Source organism: Lutra lutra, chromosome 2 (assembly GCF_902655055.1).
Source record: "Lutra lutra chromosome 2, mLutLut1.2, whole genome shotgun sequence".
NCBI classification, from domain to species: domain Eukaryota; kingdom Metazoa; phylum Chordata; class Mammalia; order Carnivora; family Mustelidae; genus Lutra; species Lutra lutra.
The window spans coordinates 192,374,980-192,397,626 of record NC_062279.1 but is presented as its reverse complement, the minus strand read 5'-3'; the positions used below and the strand labels follow the sequence as shown (position 1 = coordinate 192,397,626).

Sequence of the window (22,647 nt, the reverse complement as noted above, 5' to 3'; positions counted from 1 at the left end):
GAAAACAGAGCCAGAGATTATATGACTCACTGTGAACCGCATGGTTAGTATATAAAGATAGTGAAATTAAAAATCAGGCTGTCCCCCCACCCCAACACTCATGCCCTAGTTGCTCTATTGTATTATCTCCTGACGGAATCCCAATTTGGAAGTTGTTGAACTTTATGCATATTCACCAGCCTATAGTATAAGCCAGATTTTTATATGACATTACGTTTGTGATATTTGATAAATTCAAGGCCGTTCTGTATATGTAATCTGGTACATCAAAAAACAAACAAAAGCAAATAATAAGATTTTAGGAAACCACATTATTTCTAGGTCATTTATATTCTCTATCCATTTTATCAGTTTCATTGATTTTAAGGTATATTTTTACTTTGAGAAGCATAGAATTTTGTTTTGTTTTGTTTTTTGAGAGCTTTAGCTCTCACAAGCAATACAGCAATTAATACATTAAGGTAGCAATGCAATGTTATACTTCAAGTATGCTGAATAATTTGACTACATCAAAATTGATTTCAAATAAGACCTTGGAAGCGGTTGTGGTTGGTTTCTTATCCAAAAACCATTTTATCTTCAATTTGCTCTCAGAAATCTGATTTTATTTGGCATTCACAGCCCCCTTCTTGCTGTTTTTAAAAGTAAGTAAAATGAACTTTGCTAAAGGTTTCTGTTTTCAGGAAAAAGATTCTTTAAAAGAAGTAATATGACAGGAGGAGGAATGTCTCAAGTAATACTCTAAAGTAAAACTTAAAATTCACTGGTAGAAAAAAATGTATAATGTCCTGTATTTATTTCATTCTAACACAAAGAACTATTACAAAAAAGTCCTTAATCATTTTTTATTGCTGTCACTTGTTACTATCTTCCCTGTACTTTAACGGTGGTTTATCATGAACAGTTTTCCTTTTTAAAATAGTCATTGAAAAACTAAAAATAGTACTTTGTTCTGATTATTTCTTTTTAAATATTCACCCATAATATGTCTTTTGCATTTCCTCTCTGAAATCAGACAGTTTTTCAGTTGGTTTTTTTTTTTTTTTAACCATCAGTGGAAATAGGTCAACAATTTCAGTGTGAGATTAGATGTTGACCTTCCTGTCTTTAAATGTAAAAAAATATAAATTCTGGTATATAGACTCTCTAAATCCTCTCTGTGTCTTTACAAGTATAATACACGGTTCTATTTTTTTAAGAGGAGAATATTTTCAGAACAAATTAAGTATTTTGATTGGTGTAAGATATTTGAGACAAGTTTTAAGATGCTATGCCTTTTAGTAGTAATTTAATAAATTCAAGTGCCAGCTAACTTCCTGAGAAATTTTTGTCACTGATAGAATCTGGCTCACAATGAATGAAATGGCAGGCGTTTTTAAACCAAACATATGTTTCTAATAACATTCTCGTGTATACAGTGCAGTAGTTTCAATGTAGATGAGGTACTCTGGTGACATCATCCTTTAAATTCTCTTTAGGTAAACCAGATGGTTGAATGTGTATGCAGTAAGAATGCTGTTAAACTGTCCAGAGAGAATAGTTTAATAATCTCAAAGAATGTCACTAATACCCAACATGTGTATTTTTAAATGGGTATTTATATTGAAAAAACTGATGTCCCAAATCTGTTTCAGACAATTCTCAGTTAAACTAAATGATAAACCTTGCAGGATTTTTTAAAGAGAAGAAACAAACAAAAAAATCTTAAAATCCTTAAGATATAAGATTTCTGTATAGCGGCTAGCAATTTTGTTACCATACTGTAAAACTAATAACATTAAAATTTGTACCATACTACAGATGAATAGCTGTAATTTTTTCATGTCTAAAAATGGAAAGAGGGTTCCATGGGTGGCTCAGTGGGTTAAGCCTCTGCCTTTGGCTCAGGTCATGATCTCAGGGTTCTGGGATCGAGCCCCGCATCGGGTTCTCCGCTCAGCAGGGGGCCTGCTCCCCCCCCCCTTTCTGCCTGCCTCTCTGCCTACTTGTGATCTCTCTCTCTCTGTGTCAAATAAATAAAATCTTTTAAAAAAATGAAAATGAAAAGAAAAGAGAATCCTGAAGAAGTTTGGAATTGAAACAAACAGGAAAAGAGAAAATGGGGAAGGAGAAGCAGAACTCAATATTCTCTTTCCACAAGAAAGTTAGAGCCTAGATATTTGACAAATAAATCTTGTCTCCATGGTTTTTTTTTATCCATTTCACATACAATATGTCGTGGGATGAGATTTGAGTCTTATGATGATAGAATAAGTCTACTTGAGGTTGGAACTCAAGGAATCAACATAAATTGAGTTGATCCAATGAGAAAGAAAAGTAAAAGTAAATTCTGAATTTGATACTTGAGATTTTTGTCAATGCAATTACATTGTACTTAATGGTTTACCCTTAATACCCTACCCAATGAGCTTCCTCCTACCCTGAAAGTTGAAATACTGAAAGGAATTTGAGCAGAGGGAAATAGATGAAGTTAGAAGAATTTTAGTAAAGAAAGCGCATCCTTTCATTGTAATCGGTAAGAGGAAATTAACAGCATTTTAATTACACAGTCAAAGTTAAAATAAGTTTGAATTCATAATTCCAAAATTTGGGCTACACTTTACTTCCTTGAGGATGTCATAAATCACTACTTAATCTTACATAAAATATATAATGTGACAATTAAAATTTCAGGTGAACAGTATATGCTTAGATTCTTAAAACTACCCAGTATATTAGAATGCCATTATTTACCAGTCATTAATTGTCTTCAATTCCATAATAACATAAAATTTTGTGGCATCTCACTGCATTACCTTGAGGGAAGAAAAAAAAAATACAGTGAAGCTCGAATTACCTTGATCTTAGAAGGAGAAATGACTTTCCTGACGGCGATCTGGAAGAAAAAAACTGAACATGTCTCTTGACAACTTCTGTGCTTTTATTTTTGCTGTACGAGGCACATATTCTGGTCTGTTTGCTGTCTTATTCATAAGGGCTGGGGAGGAGCTCTACTTTGTCCACTCTGTGATAGTGCAAGTCTCCCAATAATGGGTGAGTTAGTCTAATATAGAGATTAAATATTGACAAGACAACTTATGCTTATATCTAAATTCACCTTCTCCAATTAGTCATGAGAGAAATGAGTGTGACCTTTTGCCCCTTGTCTGACATCTATCTCCCAGTTGGTTCCAAACTTGAGAACAGAATAAAACTTGAGAAAAGAATAAAGAATTCGATGTGTTTTATGCAAGCTACACTCTACCTCAATTTTTCATCTTATGAAATATATGAGAAAAAAGAATCAAAATATTGAATCCGGGTAATATTCCACCTAACCCCATGTCTTACAGAGATATTAAAGGATATTTGCAAAGTTCTTTAAAATCAATTTTTATGAGATCAAGAATTGTCTTTATGATTATAGGAAGGCATAAATTTACCACAAAACTTCTAACCTGGATGTTCTGACGTCTAAAATGTTACATGAATTATCTGTGGCAAATCTAATATTGAATCAGGAAATCAGGAAGCTACAGTTCTATTTATGGAAGGAAGTGTTGCAAAAAATATATAAACATCTTCAAACAATATCTTCCATGTTTTTCTCTTTTCTCTGCTTACCTGTTTCTGACTGGTACATATACAATGGTATATGATTACTTGAAATCAAACTAAACAAAAGATCAAGTTAAAACTCCAAGTGGAATTTATAATCAAATAGAAACAACATGCACTATTCTGATGTTCCCATTCAAGAAAGAGACCTAATGGCAATAAATATCTAACCTAAACCAGCCATACTTGGCTCAGTTAAAACAGACTTACCAAAGAAAAAAACTTCTTTTTGTAAGATGATAGACACAGCAAAACTATTTCCAAAACTGACATGAGAAAACTTGCTGTCATGAACCAAATAAAATTAAGTAAGGGTGAGCATATAATAGGGGAAATAATTTTGATAATAATTAATCCTTACTGATGTTAACCTCATGCCAGGATATTTACATTTTCTCTTTTAATCCCCAAAGCTCAATAAAGGTATTGTAATTGTTATGTCCACTTTACAGACAGAGAGGTGAGGCTTAGGGAGTTGATGTAAGTAGCCCAAACATATGCACCTAGTAAAACGTTGAATCCAAATTCAAATCCAAGGCCGTCCAACTTCATATCCCAACTCAAGTTAAAATGTATACCATGGTGACAAAAATAAAGAAGAAAGAAAAAGGGGAAGGAAGGAAGGTAAGAAAGAAGTAAGGCAGGCAAGCAAGCCTAACTAAAAACAATTATATTTACAAAAGCTCTGTTATGGTAGGCCATAATTTTAGCATAGCCAAATACAAACCAGAAAATCTGTGTAAATTATTTAGAAAAGTTCCTAGCATGTAAAAAGCCTTAACAATGCCTGGCTACTAATGTTTTACTCTATAAAATATGCTTACATAAAAATTTAGGTGTATTTTACCTAAAAGCTGAGGATTTCCATTATCCTAGTTTCATCAGGATTACCTGGATTACTTGTTTCCATTTGAGTTGTCCAATCAGCTATTATTTTTTGTTAGTTAATATAAATGTGTCATATTAATAAAATTTAGAAATACATTGTCAATGAATATATTATGCTGTTGTTCATACATAAAATTGGAAATATTGACCCAAATTATTAAGATCTGAACCTTAAATTGTTTGATTTTTCCATTAGTAGGAATGAATTTGTAGTAATCTACAATTCTCAAGATTCCCTTTATATCATAATTAAATAATATATAAAAATTATATACAAAAACAGTTTGTATGAATTCTGCTTGGATATAAAGGGTTAACCCAAGAAACTAAAAGATTATTTCTGGTTAGGAGTAAAATGTAGCTTGAAATGAAACCAATTTTCATGTACCTGGTCCTGACTTTTTAACAGACTAGAATCATGTTTTTAATTTTTAATGTGCAGACAAATCACCTGAGAATATATTAAATGCAAATCCTGATTCATAAGGGATAGGACAGGTGTGAGATCCTAATTTCTAACAATTTCCCTGGTCATACCAGGGTTGTTGGTCTATTGACTCCATTTTGAATGGCAAGGAATTAGAGAATGTAGCCATTGAACACATTCGAGAGACCCTTAATAAATTGTCTTCCAGTATGTCTTTTCTGGGAACATTTCCCTTCCTTTCCCTCAATACTGGTACACTGGCAGTCATCAAGATCATACTCCAATTGTCATTCACACCTGGGGGGTATGCCCTGAACTTGACCAGTCAAGTCAAGTCAAGTCAGTTGCTTTCAAATAGTGAAACCTGACACCTGGAGAAAGTCAATTTAGTAATTCTCAATGACCTCGTGACTTGACATACATTTCAGACCAAGCGCTTGTGGTCATTTTCTACCTAGGGGACAAGGAAAGAGAAAAACAGTTTTGTAATGAAGGAGAAAAATAAAACACAATATACAGAGAGAAAAAGACATGAGAGGCACCAAGAGAGTAATTTAATGGATTTTTTAGTGTGTTCACATTCAAATTCTATTCCCGAGGCCCAAGTATATTGCTGCCCTAATAAATTACCTTTTTGCTCAACCTGAGTGGGTTTCTATTTCATACAACCTAAGGAGTGCTAACTTTACACTCTAAAGTGTAATGTACTTTATCTTTCTACATCTAAAAGCACGTGAGCTTGGGATCCATAATCACAGTCTTATTGATGGGAAGTGCTATAGGCATCGGCACTAAGCAGACACAAGTACGTATATAATAATATATATTATACACATGGACATTATTGCAATGAATTTTTGCATCAAATATTTTATTTCACTACATCTGTTACTTTAGAATTTGGTTCGAAATAAATAAACATAGCACTCATTAAACTTACAGATGTGCAGTGATAGAAAAATCTATTAAATGATATATATGGGTGACTATTATATTCCATAAGCTAAACAAACTGCCTTTTAAAAATGTATGCAATTCTCCTTTCAAAAGCTCAGTAGCTAATTACAAGGATGAAAAATCGTACATTAAATACATATGTTGATTGCTAACAAAGGCACCAGAATGGTATTTTCCTTTAAATAAAGGTATTTTAAATTACTCTAGCGCTTACATATTATTCACAGTATCTATTCATATTTAACTGCTTAAAAGTTTAGCCTGACTAAGCAAAACATTTACAAATAAGCAATGACATAAAAACATCTCCAGTTCGGGGCTTTGGCCAAATCAACTTCCTGTAAGCTTTTAATGATGAATTCTGTTACTGAATAGCCAATAAACCCATCCAACCTTAGATCATACACTGAATCCACACATTTGTAGCAATCAGATAATTTCAGTAACACAGGTGTTATAAAGCTATCACAGAAACTAGGATCAAAAGGAAATATAAGACTTGCTTTTCCCCAAATATTTATATACAGAGCTACGTAAGCTCAAACTATGGTTGTTAATCCTAAGCATGACCAATTACATTGTTTGAATAAATCACCAACATTAAATTCCAGGAGCAAATCTATAGAATTATCTTTGTGAAGCAGTAACTCAGACTGGTCCTCTGGTCAATTTATAGCCAAAATTCACACTGTACAGTTAACATATAAAAACTTGTCATAAATTTACAGTAAAGTTTTTGGAGATTGCTAGGACTTCCAGGGATCTGGAAGAGGCAAAGAAAATCTTCTCTAGAAGAGCAAAACTTTATCCTGGACTCAAATAACCCCCACGAATAAATTCCCTTCAAAATATGAGCAGCACTAATAAAAATAAATCAAAAAGTACTCAAAAAATTATGTTAAATTAAAACTCAAAAAATTATGTTAAAATTAAGAACAATATACAAATATATATACCTACATATATATGTATATAGTGCAGATATCAGACAGTGGATTTATATAATAGGTAACAGAAATAGATCATAAATTCATCATATAGTCACATTATTAGAATAACAAGTAATTATGCTGGCTATAATTCAGGAAACAAAACACTAGTTTGAATCCATCTTCAAGGAACTGGAAATAATAAAAACCAAGCAGTTATGAAAGAAAACATATTTAAAATTCATACTTTAATTTTCAAAAATATATGAAAATTGAAATAAAAAACTCAGTGAACGGTTATAACATCAGATTAGACACAACAAAGAGAGTTAGTAGAGTGAAAGATAGAAGAAGCTATACATAGTGCAGCAGAGAGAAGAAACGTAGAGTCTATGAAGCAGCAGGAGATGAAATTAACTGAGAAAGTCTAATATAGTTCTATTTGGTGATCTAGCTAGACAGAAGGGCATTAATTGGCAAAAATTTTCACAGCTAAAAATATTCTATAACTAGTGTACAATGTCAAACAAAAGATTCAAGAAATATTAGGTCACATTTGCAGAACAAATTTTTAAAAATCCATACACGGGAACAACTTAATGAAATCAAGAAACAACAAATAAAAAGAATATTAAAATGAGATAGAGAAAAGGACAGGTTATTTTCTAAGGAATAAAAGATAGTTAACTTTTTTTAAAAGATTTTTATTTATAAATTTGACAGGACACAGCGAGAGAGGGAACACAAGCAGTGGGAGTGGGAGAAGGAGAAGAAGGCTCTTTGCTAAGCAGGGAGCACAATGTGGGCCTTGATCCCAGGACTCTGGGATCATGACCTGAGCCAAAGGCAGATGCTTAACAACTGATCCAACCAGGGACCTGATAGTTAACTTTTTAACAATAAAAATTGAATCCAGAAGATAGGAGAATTCTCTCAAATTTTTAAAGAAAAAATCATGCCAATTACAGACAATCGAAAAGAGGAAATCCTCTAAACTCATCCTACTACTCCTGGATATATCTGACATTAAAATCAGAAAAAATTGCTGTAAGGAAGTAAAATTATAGAAGCTCTTCACTCAATGTAGAAGCAATATCCTAAACAAAATAGCACATTGAATCCAAACGTATTTTTCAAAATAATGTATCTTGGCCAAAATAGTATCCCAGTTATAGGAGAATAAGTGAATATCTTTCAATTCATACATTTAATTTAACCCATTAACAGATTAAGAAGGGGGAAAAAGTAATCATCTATGTAAGGTTAAAAAAAATGTTTAATAAAATCCGATACCCATATTAGGAAATAGGAATAGAGTAGAATGTCTTTAATCTTATGAAGAGGTTAAACCTAAAGTAAATATCATCCTGAAAGGGGAAACATAGGAATTCTCTTATAATCTAGTACTTTTATGCAACATTGTATTAGTCATCTTTGCAAATATAAAACAAGACAAAATTGAATATAAAGATGCAAAGTAGAAATTATATCATAATTTATATAGAAAATCAAAAAATTGACAACATGTAAAATTAATATGTAATTAAATAGTAATATGAAATTTATATCAGTAGTATTTCTAACTACTAGTAAGAAATAACCTTAAAATGTAATTAAATAGTTTATCACAATTTACAATATTATCAAAGACTTATCAAGAATCTTTAAAAATATTTAAGACTGCTTAGGGGATTTTTTTTAAGGTTTTATTGAAAGACATCTAAATATATGGAGTGGTGTACCATGCTCTTGGCTGGAAAAACTGATATTTAGAAATAGTATATTTCCTGATCATGACCATGTCCATTATAATTCCAATATGTAACAAGGTAAGATGACTCTAAAGTTTTATATGGAAGATTAAAGGGCCAATAGTAGCCAGAGAACAGGAAGAAATGAATTGCCCACCAGGTCACCAGTAATTATTACAGTGTAAACGCACAAGGAAAAGAAAATGACAACCGAAATAGAAAACTCAAAAACTTACTCACACGGGTTGATATATGACAGAGGTGACATTTCAGATCGGTTGGGAAAGGAAGAATGTTTGGGGGAAAAAATGGCTATCCATATGGAAAAAAAGATTAAATTGAAGCCACTTCACCCCATATAGAAAGTGCAAAGAAATAAAGATGTAAATGTCAGAAATGCAATGTTTTAAATGTCTAGTAGAAAAACCTATCTGAAATGTTTTTTTTGATTTAGGGATATGGAAAAGTTTCTTAAAAGTACATTTAAAAAAAAAACAAAAACTTCACCATAAATAAGAAGATGCAAAATTTGACTAGATCACAATTGAAAACTGTTATTAAAGCAAAAGATGTATTAAAGTAAGTGAGAAATATAAGATGGAAAAATATTTATGACATACATAAACAACACAATACTGAGATGCCTAAAAAACATTCCACAAATCAATACAAAAACCTTTTAAATGATAAAAGAAATGATCAAAGGGGGATAAAGAGACTTTTCCAAGAAAAATTCATATGGCTAAATAAAAACATGAGTAGTGACCAGGGAAATGCAAAATAAGACCACGGTGAAATACCATTTTACACACACTTAATAACAAAGATTGAAATGAATGATTCTTTCAAGAGGCAGAGATAGAAACAAATCCAGGTTTGGTAAAAGGCCAGATGTTTATTTAATTTCTCTAAGAAAAAGAAATAAAGAATGATACCAAAGTAGGTGCAAAATTTAATATTTATTTAGAATGAGAAAAGAAATCATAACAAATTACAAGTTTTAAAAAGCTGATAAATACCATAAACACCAGAAACCAAAACAAATCTTTTAAAAAATTTCCTTTTGGACACACCCACATAATAGTATTTCCCTAAATCTTGAAGCTGCATACTTTTTTAGGGCTCTCCATAATAATAATTTGGGAAACTTTTCAGTAAAGAGAAAAGAAAGATATTTCCAATATTTTAAATGTGATTGAGATTTGTTTTTAATATCTGGAGTGTAGGAAATGTTTCAGCTTTATGAGTTATTATTAGTAATATATCAATTTATTGAGGATTTCTATCAAAATTAGGAAAACTAAGTTTGGTTCATATGTGAGCTATAAAATTTCAGGGAATATAAAATTTTCTTGTGCAGAGAAATATATTAAAGACTTATGTATTCATTAGCCAAATTATTATTGATAGACTCACTGTATGGTATATTTATCAGTGTTAGTATTGTGGGTGACATTAGCAGGGAAATCTTTTTTTTTTTTTTTTAATAAACCATGCCATTTGGAACTTACAGGACAAGATAGATCAGATATTCTAAGATGTGCTCCCTTATGTTGAGAAACATACAGCAGGAGGCTGAACACAATGATGGGCTTCTTTGTAGCATGCCTGCAGGTTTGTGCCTACAAAACTCGGGAGGTCTAATCAATTCTACTGTGTAAGACAATATTTTTTAAAGTGCATATTTATAATTGTACATGTGCGTTACAGAGTCTACACCTGACAAGAGATAGCTTCTATTCCGATTGAGCATCAAGAACAACAACAAAGACAAAAGAGTGGGAGAACCAAATTTTCGGCTGACAATTTTAAACCCCTTTGATTAGAAGAATTTTCCACAGACAATTTCCTGCATTCATACTTTTCAAAATTTCTTTCTCGTCCACGTCACACACGTCTGCAGTGCCAGGTGCCGTAGGAAAAGTTCGTATGACAGCTTAGGTTCAGGGGCTGAAGTTGTGTCCCCTGATGCCAGGCGAATCAGCGCTCCTCATGCTCAGAGGGCTTCTGGGAGGCATCCCTACACCGATATGGCAAACAAGAATTAAATATTGAGGAAAGTGACTCCATAAATCCTGTAAACATATCTCTCTACACCTGAAGTAGTTATCCTCCAAACCCCCAGTGTTCCATGGTCATTCTATTGCCATCCATCAGGGGAGCAAACACAGTCCGTAGTCAAAAGAGGGAACGCGGCAATACATAACCTCCTTTCAATAGATGTTCACTTAATAAAGTAACCTGAATGACTAATTGAAGATTCACAGTCACAGCACAGAAAACAGACTGGCTTGGTGGTCAGGAAGTTCCCTTGGACAGGCAAAGAAGCCTGAGTACTGTGTTAAACTGTTTAGCTTATTTATTGTTTTAAGATTTTAGTTTTTTGATACCTTTATTTGAGAGAGAGAGTGAAAGAGAGAACATGAGAGCAGGGTGAGGGGCAGAGGGAGAAGCAGACCCCCCCATGGAGCAGGGAGTCTGACGTGGGGCTTGGTTCTGGGACTCGGAATCAGGAGCTGAGCCAAAGGCAGATGCTTTACCAATGGAGCAACCCAGGCACCCTGAACTCTTTAGTTTTATTAGGTAAATTTGTTTCAAATAAAACAGTTTAAAGTTTGTTTGTTTGTTTGTTTTTTTCATCTCATTACTCAATGAATGCAAAAGTAACCTGCGACAACAGATCTGCTTGTGGCAGGTTTTATTCCTCCTCAGAGTTAAAAGACTGGGTTATCTAGGAGATGCCTGACAGAAACAGGAATTAGTACCAAAGTTGCACAGAGAGCTTCATTATGGAACTACTTTCCACCATCTAATCTCTTTTACCTGTCGCTAGGCTGCGTGCAGGAGATCATCTGAAACCATTTTAAAAATTATTTTATTTTAATTAAGGCTGGTCCCTTAGCGAGGTGAGTATGTCCTTCATGCTGCAAAGTGACCTCCTGCCAAAAGCACTTCATTCAACTGAGAATAAGGACATCTGACAAGTCTTCCTCCTAAAGGTAGAGCTCATGTAGCCTGGCATGAGCACCACAAATTCAGTTCTATTAAAAGTAATGAAGTAGGAATGTCAGTACAATTATTTGCAAATGGCTTGTGTCTATTCGGGTTTTTTCACAGTTCAGGGTAATAGCTGCTGCAGGCTTATAAAATTCTTGTGCAGCAAAGCCTCACTGCATCATGCTTTGGCTTTTTTTCTTTTCTTTTTTTTTTTTTTTTAAGACACTGAAAAGTCTTACCTGGAAGATAATTTTGATCTCAAATTAGTCATTAGTAATGAAATAGAGAACATCCTGTTCACAAGATTAAAAAAGAGACTAAAAAAAAAAAAATCAGAATGTTTTGTTTACAACATAGTGGTGACAGTCATGGCGTTGGAGATAGGCCAGCTGGGTTTTACTAGTTGTATGACTTGGGGCAAGTTACTGAGATTCTCAAATACAACACAAGGAAAAAAGAATCACGTAACTCTTAAGATTCTGCTAGTACCCTTATGTGAATACTGAGCTAAAACATGGACTGCATTTAGTCTGGCATCAGCCCTATTGGAGTTTAGTAAATGTTAGCTATTATCAGTAATAATAACAATATTACTAAAAATAGTAAAAAAAAATAGTAAAAAATATTACTAAAAATAGTTGGCAGAATTGTATTCCATGTATACCTAGATTTAATTTTATTGATAATGATTTACAAATGTTTCTTTTCATCTATGACTCTGTGTTATCTAGATGAGCCAAGGTTGCAGAATCAGTACAGAGAGTTGTGGGAAGACGTCTCAGATGATCTGTAATGATTCCTCCCTCCTGTTATTCATGTCCTTTTATGATCCCCTCTACCTGTGTGTGAGATGAACCTAGTGATCTGTTTCTAATTGAATCTAGCAAAGGGGATGGTACTACCATGACTAGATTAAAATCTGACTGCCATTGCTAGCACACCTTCTACTTGTCTTCTTCCTTGTTTGCTCTCATGAAGCAAGCGGCCCGTGTTGTGAATTGTACCAGAGAGAGTTCCAAGTGGCAAGGAATTGAGGACAGCCTCTGATCAACAGCCAGTGAAAAACTGAGCAACAACTTGGTGAGCAAACTTGGAAGTGAAACCTTACTCAGTTGACCCTTACGATGACTATGGTCTTGGCTGACATCTTGATTGATTGCAACTTGAAACGGAACACCTAGCCTAGCCTCACTTGGATAGCTGATCAACTGAAAGAGCAAGATAATAAATACTGTTGTTTTAAGCCACTGAATTTCAGAGTAGTATTTTATGTAGCTATAAATAACATAAGGAGGAAGGACTTAAAAACTGAGCGATGTTTTCCAATAATTCAAATAATCTTTAAAAGAGAATTGGGGAACATGAGTTAAGAGTTTTAACGTATAAACTCCAAAAACAACTGTTTTGTAAAAGAGATTACACCTACACTGTTTTTTTTTTTAATATATAAACTTTGTTTCTATTCCTTGTTAAGTATTTTTCTTCCAAAAAAAATGAATCCAAACAAAAATTATTTCTGAAGCTGTCTCTGTGCTTAACTGATGTATTTATGATATTAAAAATGACTACTTCTATGGGTTTAAAAGGCTTTATAAAGATTTATATATGATATTCTGGAGGAAAATTGGCAATAAAAAAGGATAACCATAGGATATTAGGCTATAAGCTCTCAAGTTCAGAAACAAAGTAATTTATCCTTGTAGCCATAGCAGTTAGCACAGAATCTGGCACACAGAACATAGTGCACATTTGTTTCTCTTGCTGAATGAAAACAACTGGATTTTTTTAAAAAGAACTATGTAAATAGAACATAAATTTTGGAGCCAGCAGATTTTATTCCAAAGGCTGCCTCTGTTCACCCCATTATTTGACCTCAGGCAAGTCAGTTTTTTCCTAAGAAAGTGGTAATTACACCTAAATTTCATCTGAGAGAAGGAAAAAATTAAGAAAATGTGTCAAGGGAGACATAGTTCTTATAGATATTAAAATATATTATAAAGATAATCATTATAAATGGATGTTAACAGAAAAAAGTAATCTCATTTCTTAACAGGTTAAAATAATAAATGAATACAAACAACCTGTTATAAAGATGTTCAAAGGATAGAAAACATTATTTCATAGGAAAACATACATGATTTGCCTAATACAACCATGAAAAGAGTTTAAATTACCTCTTCCTTCTCAAATTCATCTGTGAAAAGCAACATAAAACAGTGTTGTACAGCTGTTCATTCTTGGACTGCCAAAGATCAAAGCTAATGATGATATCTAATGTTAGCCATGTTGTCAGAAAGTGAACTCTCATAAACTGTATGTAAGAAAATGATGAAGTAGACTTTATTAAGGGAAATTTGCCATTGTCTATTGAAATTAAAAATCAACACACCCACTATTCTAGAAAATACTGAAAAGATGGTTGTGGTGCCATAATGTTGGATCTTAAAAAGTAAGATGGCAAAACCAAGACCTCACAAGATCTTTTACTATAGGCAACTAGAGTAAAAATGATGACAAAGTATCTCCATGGGCTCCAAAATACAAGAAGATGGAGATAAACCACCAACAACCATAAAATTGCATTGCATAGCATTTACAGGAGAAATAGGAATGAAGGAATGGGTATCTGAATGATCTAAAAGAAAAACCCCAAAATTCCAACACAGTCTCACCAGAAGGCACAGCAGTGGAACGTAGAAAAGCTTTTTGTACAACCTAATTCCTGGTACATGAGGTTCACGGCAAGGTCTTATAGGATGAACAGTCTGGTTCTGTGAGCACTCAAAACTAATCAGTAAAAACTTCCATCCTGGACAAAGTTCCACGAGAGAAAGTTATTGGGAATAGGATCCAAGGTGAGCAAGACAGAGATAATTTAGGTAGAAAAAGAAGGTCCAGATAAGGATGTGACCAGGAGAGTTAAGAAAGTATAAAATCATATATTTTAGCACTTCAGTAAAACAAGAAGGATCCCCAGAGCTATGAAGCTAGAAAAGATGTGGGGGTGCCTGGGTGGCTCAATTGGTTAAGCTGTCAACTCTCAATTTCAGCTCAGGTTGTGATCTCAGGGTTCTAGGATCAAGACCCACCTGTGACTCTGCACTCAGCATGGAGTCTGCTTGAAGATTCTCTCTTTCCCTCTCCCTTGGCCCCTCCCCCTGCTTTCTCTGTCTTTAAGATAAATAAATAAATCTTTTTTTAAAAATGCTAGGAAAAGAGAAAAGAAAAGATGTTCTGAACTACCTCTCCTTTCTAACAGTTCAGGAAAACTAAAATTTCACATAAGAAACAGACTACAGAAGGTCACTGGTTTGAAACCCATGCAAAGTTTTTGGAAGTAACAAAAGAATGTGGAGCAGAAACTCTCCTACAGATAGGAAACCAGGCCAGAAATGGTCAAAAGAGATGAGAATTATTAACTAAAAGTTTCAAATGAATTAAGGAAATAATAAATAAAAGAAGTTACAAAATAACAATATAGATGAGAATTTTAAAAGTTCAAACAAGATGAGTGAACTCAGAAAAAATTATAAATAAAAGAAAAAAATAAATTCCATAATAAAAAATAACTATAAAAAACAGGTAAGCTAATAAACTCGGACAATCTTAAAAGAAATACAAAGAAAAGGACAATTGTAAAAACAGAAAAAGTGAGGAAAGCAATAAGAAATTTTGAGGGGAAGATAGATTTAAAAAATGCAAAAATAAGCTCCAGTATAATATATCTTTAACAGTAATCTCTGAAGAAAAAAACCACTAAAATGAAATAGAGGGAAAATTAACTCCAATATATGTATAATAGACGTCCCCAAACAAGAATACCAATGCCAAGAAACAGAAAAAGCATTAAAAATTATAGTTCAGGAAAACCATCACTAAATGCAAACAATATTGAGAAGGTATGGATACTGGAAAACATGACCCAGAATTGCCAACATTGAGGACATATTTTAATAATTCTATAGATATTTGAAGAAAAAGAGGGAAAAAATTAAGTCAAAAAATACGAAGTTATTTATGAGGAAAAGAAAATCAGAATGTCATTAGATTTTCAATAATTGCATTTTATACCAAAACACACAGGGATAGCGTATTTATATATTTTACACATTCAAAAAGCCTATGTGAGTCAATGATTTCTTTTAGCCAAACTCTTTCAAGAATTTCTGACTTTGGTCATAAACTTTTTTTTTTCAGTGTTCCAAAATTCATTGTTATGCACCATAATACTCACCACCAGGCTCACCCAACCCCCACCACTCCTCCAAAACCCTCAGTCTTTTTCTCAGAGTCCACAGTCTCTCATGGTTCATCTCCCCCTCCAATTTTGCCCAATTCACTTTTTCTTTCCTTTTCCTAATTCCTCCATGTTATTCCTTATGCTCCATAAGTATTTTAATTTTGAGGAGTGCAAATGGTATCCCAGTTATGTTTAAGTTAAAATAGTCATGATCTCCTAGAAATACATATTGAAATTTGTATGGACAAAATGACATGATTTGTTTCATAAAAAGGAATGTAAATCATAAAGATGATTTCCTCCAAAATGAAATTGGAAGAGAGGAGATGGATAATTATATAAATGAAACAACACCAACAATTTTCCATAATGTTTGCTTCAAGCATTATGTGGATGGTAAGTATACGGCAGGGTTATATTTATCTACTTCTGTATATGTTAAAAATGTTCCATAGTAACTTAAAAATGCATGTAATTTTAACTTGGTAATTATACTTCTAGAAGTTTATCTACAGATATGCTAACATAAGTGTAAAGAACATATGTAGCAAGGACATCAGAAAGCTAGAATTAACTTAAATTGGAGGTTGAACCTGGTTGAAAAGCCTACTGGTATTAAAAAAAAAAAAATATATATATATATATATACACATATGTAGATGTACGTATGTATGTGTGTGTGTGTGTATGTATATATATAGCATAAAAAGCTGTCTATGGACTACTTGTGTTAAAAAAAGTTATTTGCACAAAATTATTCCTCATAAGTAACATATTAAATCTGTATATATAAATGTGAGTCAGTGAAAATATATAATTATATAAAATGTGTATGTATGTGTTTATATATATATATATACATATATGTGTGTATATATATACATATATATACACACATATATGTGTGTGTATATATATATATGCATGAAAACATATGAGTACATGTCTGTGAATATACACAGGTTGGCATATCCCCAGAAAGTTTTTAGAATAGTACATATCAAATTGACACCAGTGGCAAATTTTATAAAGTGCTAGTTTGTTTTTTTTAAAGATTTTATTTATTTATTTGACAGACAGAGATCACAAGTAGGCAGAGAGGCAGGCAGAGAGAGAGGGGGAAGCAGGATCCCTGCTGAGCAGAGAGCCGGACGTGGGGCTCCATCCCAGGACCCTGAGATCACGACCTGAGCCGAGGGCAGAGGCATAACCCACTGAGCCACCCAGGCGCCCCAGCTATTTTTAAAATTTTGATTATTGCTTTTCCATTCATCCATGCATTCATTCAACATGTATCTATTTTGTGCTTGCTCTGTGGCATGTGCTATTCCAGATACTGGGAATAATGAACAACACAGACATCAACCACTATCCTCTTGAAAATAGAACCCGGAGAGACAGAGAAGATGCCAGATAAATAAGAGAAAATATTATGTGATAAGGAAAATTAAACAAAGAGAGTGTGTGGAGGGATTGCTGGATCCGTGGACTGGCCAGCACCAAGCCTCACCCAGGTAGAGTGTGAAGAGCCTCCAAGGCTTTGCAGGGAAGGAGCATTGCAACAGAGGCAGCAGCCGTTGCAAGGTCCATTGGCAGGAGCACAGAGAAGTGGGGCTGAAAGGACAGGATGAGGGGAAAGTAGTAGTCGCTGAACACAGAGGGAGCTGCATGCAGTTCGGTATGTGCGGCCTTGTGGGTCTTCACAGAGACTTACTTTTGGACGCTGAGTGAGAAGGAAGAGGCCATCAGATGTCTTTCATGTTTTTGCAACACTAGCTTTGGGGATTTTTCTTATGTAGTTATGCGGTGGTGATTTAAGCTTGCATTGTTTCCACATGAAAATATTTATAACAAAGACATCTGCAGTTGTCTTTATATAATTTGGAAGTCTAACCATTTTCTAGAAAAGGAAAGCATTAGCCTGCTTGCCAATTGGCAGTCATCTCTTTAAGAACCGATCAAATCAAACCTTAAGTCATTTTTAAATATTATGTGTTTACCTTTAACAATTGTCACTATTTTTTCCTTGGAACCACTTGCTAAAACTAGTTTCACCTGCCACAACATCTAATTATACTCTCCCTCTTTGCTCCTTTAAATTCTAAGTAACAGAGGTGTGTGCATGTGAACAAAAAAATGGAGAATGTGGACACATCAAAAATGTCTTTCTAAGCAATGTGATTTTGCCAATTTTACCACGTGATTTTACCAATAAATATTTATCACCTATTAGTGATATGTTGTGTGTCCTGTGTTACTTGAAGACAGAGCTATGCTTTACTAAAGTCTTACAGCAAATGACATGGCCTTATCAAGAGAGAAGTTAAGTAACAGATGTAGCCATCCACCCCCTCATAGGGTACTACAGCTTTTTTAAATGCCTCCTCATGGTGTGTCACATTATGGCCTTTGCTAAGCCTTGTCTAGAGCTGGTTTCTAGCTGAGTTTGGTTAAGTGTGTGGTATAGACAGATTTTCTACGCGAGTCAAGAAAGAAAAGAAAGATTTGTGTTGCTATCAGGTTTTTTTTTGCTATCAGGTTTTAATTGAAGCACACTTTAGTATCTTTTGACTAAATACTTCATTGCCATTTTCCTAATGATTACAACCTTGAGAGGAAACTCTTCTGATAACTGTGGGCTAGTAATGAAAAGTCACGCTGTGCTCCTAAAATGATAGCTGAGACTTCCTCACAATAATACATAATCCATGAGGGATTTAAAATTAAATGAAATTGTCCTATCTATGGTAGTCTACGATGCAAAGCTGCAGTTTAATGTTGAAATGTAAAGCCCTGTCGCTTTTATGTTTAAAAAAAATATATGGATGACTGGCTTGTACCTGGGGTGTCTGCCACCCTATCATCATCTTCGGAAGTACCTCACATTATTTTCAAATATTTCTTGAATGGGCAAGCACCAAAATGCCAAAACGAAAACCAAAAACGAAAAAACAAAAACAAAACAACAACAACAAAAAACAACCAACCTCAGCTAATTTTTTTTTTCTTTTTAAATATATATTCTGATCACCAGCTAACAGGATTCTAAATGGCACATATCTTATGTCCCAGCAATTCTGGTTTTTTGTTTTGTTTTGTTTTGTTTGTTTGTTTGTTTTAAGATTTTATTTATTTATTTACAGACAGAGATCACAAGTAGGCAGAGAGAGAGGAGGAAGCAGGCTCCCCGCGGAGCAGAGAGCCCGATGTGAGGCTCGATCCCAGGACCCCGGGATCATGACCTGAGCTGAAGGCAGAGGCTTTAACCCACTGAGCCACCCAGGCGCCCCCAACCTCAGCTAATTTTATTAATCTGCCTGCTTTTGCCTTTTAAAAAATGGCATTATTATTACCTCTTCCCACTTGGGTCAAAATTTCAATGGACTTACTGCCCTATCAGTTAGGAATTATGGCTAGCTACAAGTACAGAGGAGTCTAAATAAGAATGACTAAAACAAGATTGCGATTTATTTTTGCTCAGGTTAAAAACATGGGTCTGAAGATAGGCAATTCAGGGTTGTACAGAAGCCCATAGAAGCAGGGACTTATCCTCTGGCAGCCTCTCTGCTTTTCCATTTGTAGCATGTTGCTTTCTTTTTCAAGATGACCCAGTGGTCCAAGGTGCCTGCTAGAGGTCTAACCATTATAGTTAAATTCCAACAAGAATGAAGAGGTAAGGCAAGAAGGGTAAAATACACACTGAACAGGTAAGTCAACCCCTTTAAAGAAACTTCCTAGAAGAAGTATCACTGATTTCTGCCCATCTCTCACTGATGATGTCTAGTTATTAGAATGGGTGGGTAATAGAGACTTTTAGCTGGGCACATTGCAACTTTAGACTATCAAGGTTTTATGAGTAATAGTTATAATACTTTAATTATAAACATTACATGCATGTCAGGCACAAACTTGTATCATGAGTCCTAAGTGCTTTTCATAGATTAACTTGTTTAGTTTTCATGACAACCCCACGAAGTAGATAAAGTTATTGTTCAATGTTGCAGATGTGGAAACTGAGGCACTGAGGGATTAAGTAACTTGCTTACAGTCAGATGTGAGCTAAGATTTGAAGCTTGGCTTTCTGGTTCTGAATGAAGTGTGTACTCCTAACCACAAAGGCAGAAGATGCTAACCTTTTTTTTTTTTTTAAAGGGCCAGATGCTAAATATGTTAGGCTTGTCAGCCCTAAGGTCTTTCTGCAGCTAGTCAACCCCCCCTTGTAACTTAAAAACAGCCACGGATGCCACAAAAGGAGTGGGTGTGTCTATGTCCCAGTAAGAGCTGCTGGCCATACTGTGTGCATATCTGGTATAAATATCCATCCTGCCTCTCCAAGAAGGACGATGATGGAGTAGGTACCACGCAATTGTTTGTTCACCAAAAAGCGAGTGTACTCTGTCTCCAACATCTGACGTATAAAATAGAGCATGATTGAAATCCTGCTGATCGAGAACGAAGTTTAGAAATCAATGGCTCATGGACTTGGTGATGGATGTCTAATATACATTCTAACTTGATTTCCTTCTTTATAGCCTATCATTTATCCTCCTAATAAATATTCAGTTTATGCTTTCTTTGAGGAGATCACAATGAAGGTTAGTATATTAAAGCGTTTGTGAATTTTGTGGTTAAGAAACATGTTCAAATTTGTTGAATCTAGTCTTCCTGAATTTACCGGCCTGCAGAGAGCCTCCTACCCACACCTATTTCCCCCTCCTGACACACACACACACACACATACACACAAATATAAAAATATAATGTCTTGGGGCGCCTGGGTGGCTCAGTGGGTTAAGCCTCTGCCTTCGGCTCAGGTCATGATCTCAGGGTCCTGGGATTGAGTCCCACATCGGGCTCTCTGCTCAGCAAGAAGCCTGCTTCCCTCTCTCTCTCTCTCTGCCTGCCTCTCCGTCTACTTGTGATCTCTCTCTGTCAAATAAATAAATAAAATCTTTAAAAATATATATATATATATAATGTCTCAAAAGGGAAGTTTATCAGAGTAGCGTGGGAAACATTGACCTAAATCTTGGTAACTTCCTTATTTTTCGTTGCTGTGGAAATGTCATCATGATAGAGATCATTTTTTGAAGGCTCGATAACTTCTTCTAAACTCTTTAAATAAGAGGTATAATATAAACATCAATTTACTGGGGAACCACTAACCTTTGACAACAGTAGATTATTTTTTTTTCCTTTTCTTTTGAAGTACTACAAAATGGAAGTAGTTATCCGAACGCTTTATCTCTAGTCCTTTGTGTCTCAGTTTTCAACACAGTAAACGCTCTTGCCAAGCTATGGTAGATTTGGGGACAGAAAATAACTTTAGCAGGATGTGTTAAAAACAAAACAAAACAAAAAACACGCCTATTATTTGCTAGCAACCCTCCACATTCTTCTATTTTTCTATGTTACTTTTCTTCCCCAAACCGGCTTATTGTAGCTTGGGGTTCAAGTTAAAGTGCTAAGTGGATCACTAACAGGTGTATTACAAAGGAGATCGGATAATAGCAGCTGAATTAAATGTAGGTCAGATCATCCATCCTGTCCTTTGAAAATACAAAAAAAACAAACATGTACTGGATGCCTACTATGGGCAAGACATTGTTCGGGACATAAGGTTAAATGTTCATAAAATAATTGGAAATAATTGTTTGGCTAAGCTGTTTCCATCTAGCAGCAGTTATGTATTTATTAGTCCACTGACTCTAATGGTAGACTGTAACTTAATATGGAGTAGTAAATAAATATCTAATGGGATAATTAAATCTCAATAGGGGCATAATTGCTGAATAGCATACGAAAACTCTGGAGCTATCAGAGTTTCAGCTCACTGAATCAAAAAGGTTTTATTATGTGGATAGACAGCTTATATTCTCTCTCTAAAGAATGGTCTTTGGAGCACCTATTTTCTGGAACAGTCACATCAGGATTTATTTGTACCACAACATGTTTAGTTACAATAGTCTTTTGAGAGTTATAATCCTTTTAAGTGCTCCCTTCTTTTTTTTTTTTTTTTAAAGATTTTATTTATTTATTTGACAGACAGAGATCACAAGTAGGCGGAGAGGCAGGCAGAGAGAGAGAGGGAGAAGCAGGCTTCCTGCTTAGCAGAAAGCCCGACGCGGGGCTCGATCCCAGGACCCCGGGATCAGACCCGAGCCGAAGGCAGAGGCTTTAACGCACCGTGCCACCCAGGCGCCCCATGCTCCCTTCTTTTCAAAGCATTTTCAGACACTTTGGGCATGAGACTATGTATATAAGCCCCAAATGTGATTGAAACCTCTGTATTTTGGGTTATTCTTGAAGTTGATGTATCTCTAAGAGTGAAAGTATATGTTGTATTTTGTATGTTGTTAGCATTTATGTAGGATGATGAGAAAGGGTTGATCATCCAATTGCCTAAAAACTTTAGTGTCCTTAAATTATACAACTGTTCCAACATAAACCCTCTGCACACAGACAAAATAGGCCTTTTTTAGGAGTCGAGTTTCACAACTCCAAAATCCAGGCTTTTAAATCTAGCAAACCTTCAACAAAGCATTACCATTCAACTGAATTTTGTTTTTAAGCTTGGCAAAATTTAATTGTATCTGTAATTAAATCACCATTAGTCTTTAATTATTCTAATTAAAGATTTGTATCATTTCCTTATGATGGTCTCCCCTGTAGCTTGTTTTAAGTTAAATCTACTGGAAATAATAAGTAATTTCTTCTGATGTATGTCCAAGTCTCTGAGTCTCAGATTTGGAACACTTCAAGCTACATTTTGAATGAGACCACTCAATTAGTTTTCATTTTTGTCTACGGAAGTGCTGGAAATGCTTCAAAACAAAACTCAAAATTTAGTGCACTTCTACT

General features: G+C 34.4%; 1 protein-coding gene across 1 annotated transcript in view; it reads right to left on the bottom strand.

The window, feature by feature from the left end:
* Nucleotides 1-9,576: 9,576 nt before the first annotated feature.
* Nucleotides 9,577-22,647, bottom strand: part of ADGRL3 (adhesion G protein-coupled receptor L3) — an 846,536-nt gene continuing 833,465 nt past the window's right edge. Inside the window, exon 26 of the mRNA XM_047719413.1 lies at nt 9,577-10,569. Coding sequence (XP_047575369.1) covers nt 10,493-10,569 — 77 coding nt within the window. The 3' untranslated portion in view covers nt 9,577-10,492. The remainder of the gene's footprint in view (nt 10,570-22,647) is intronic.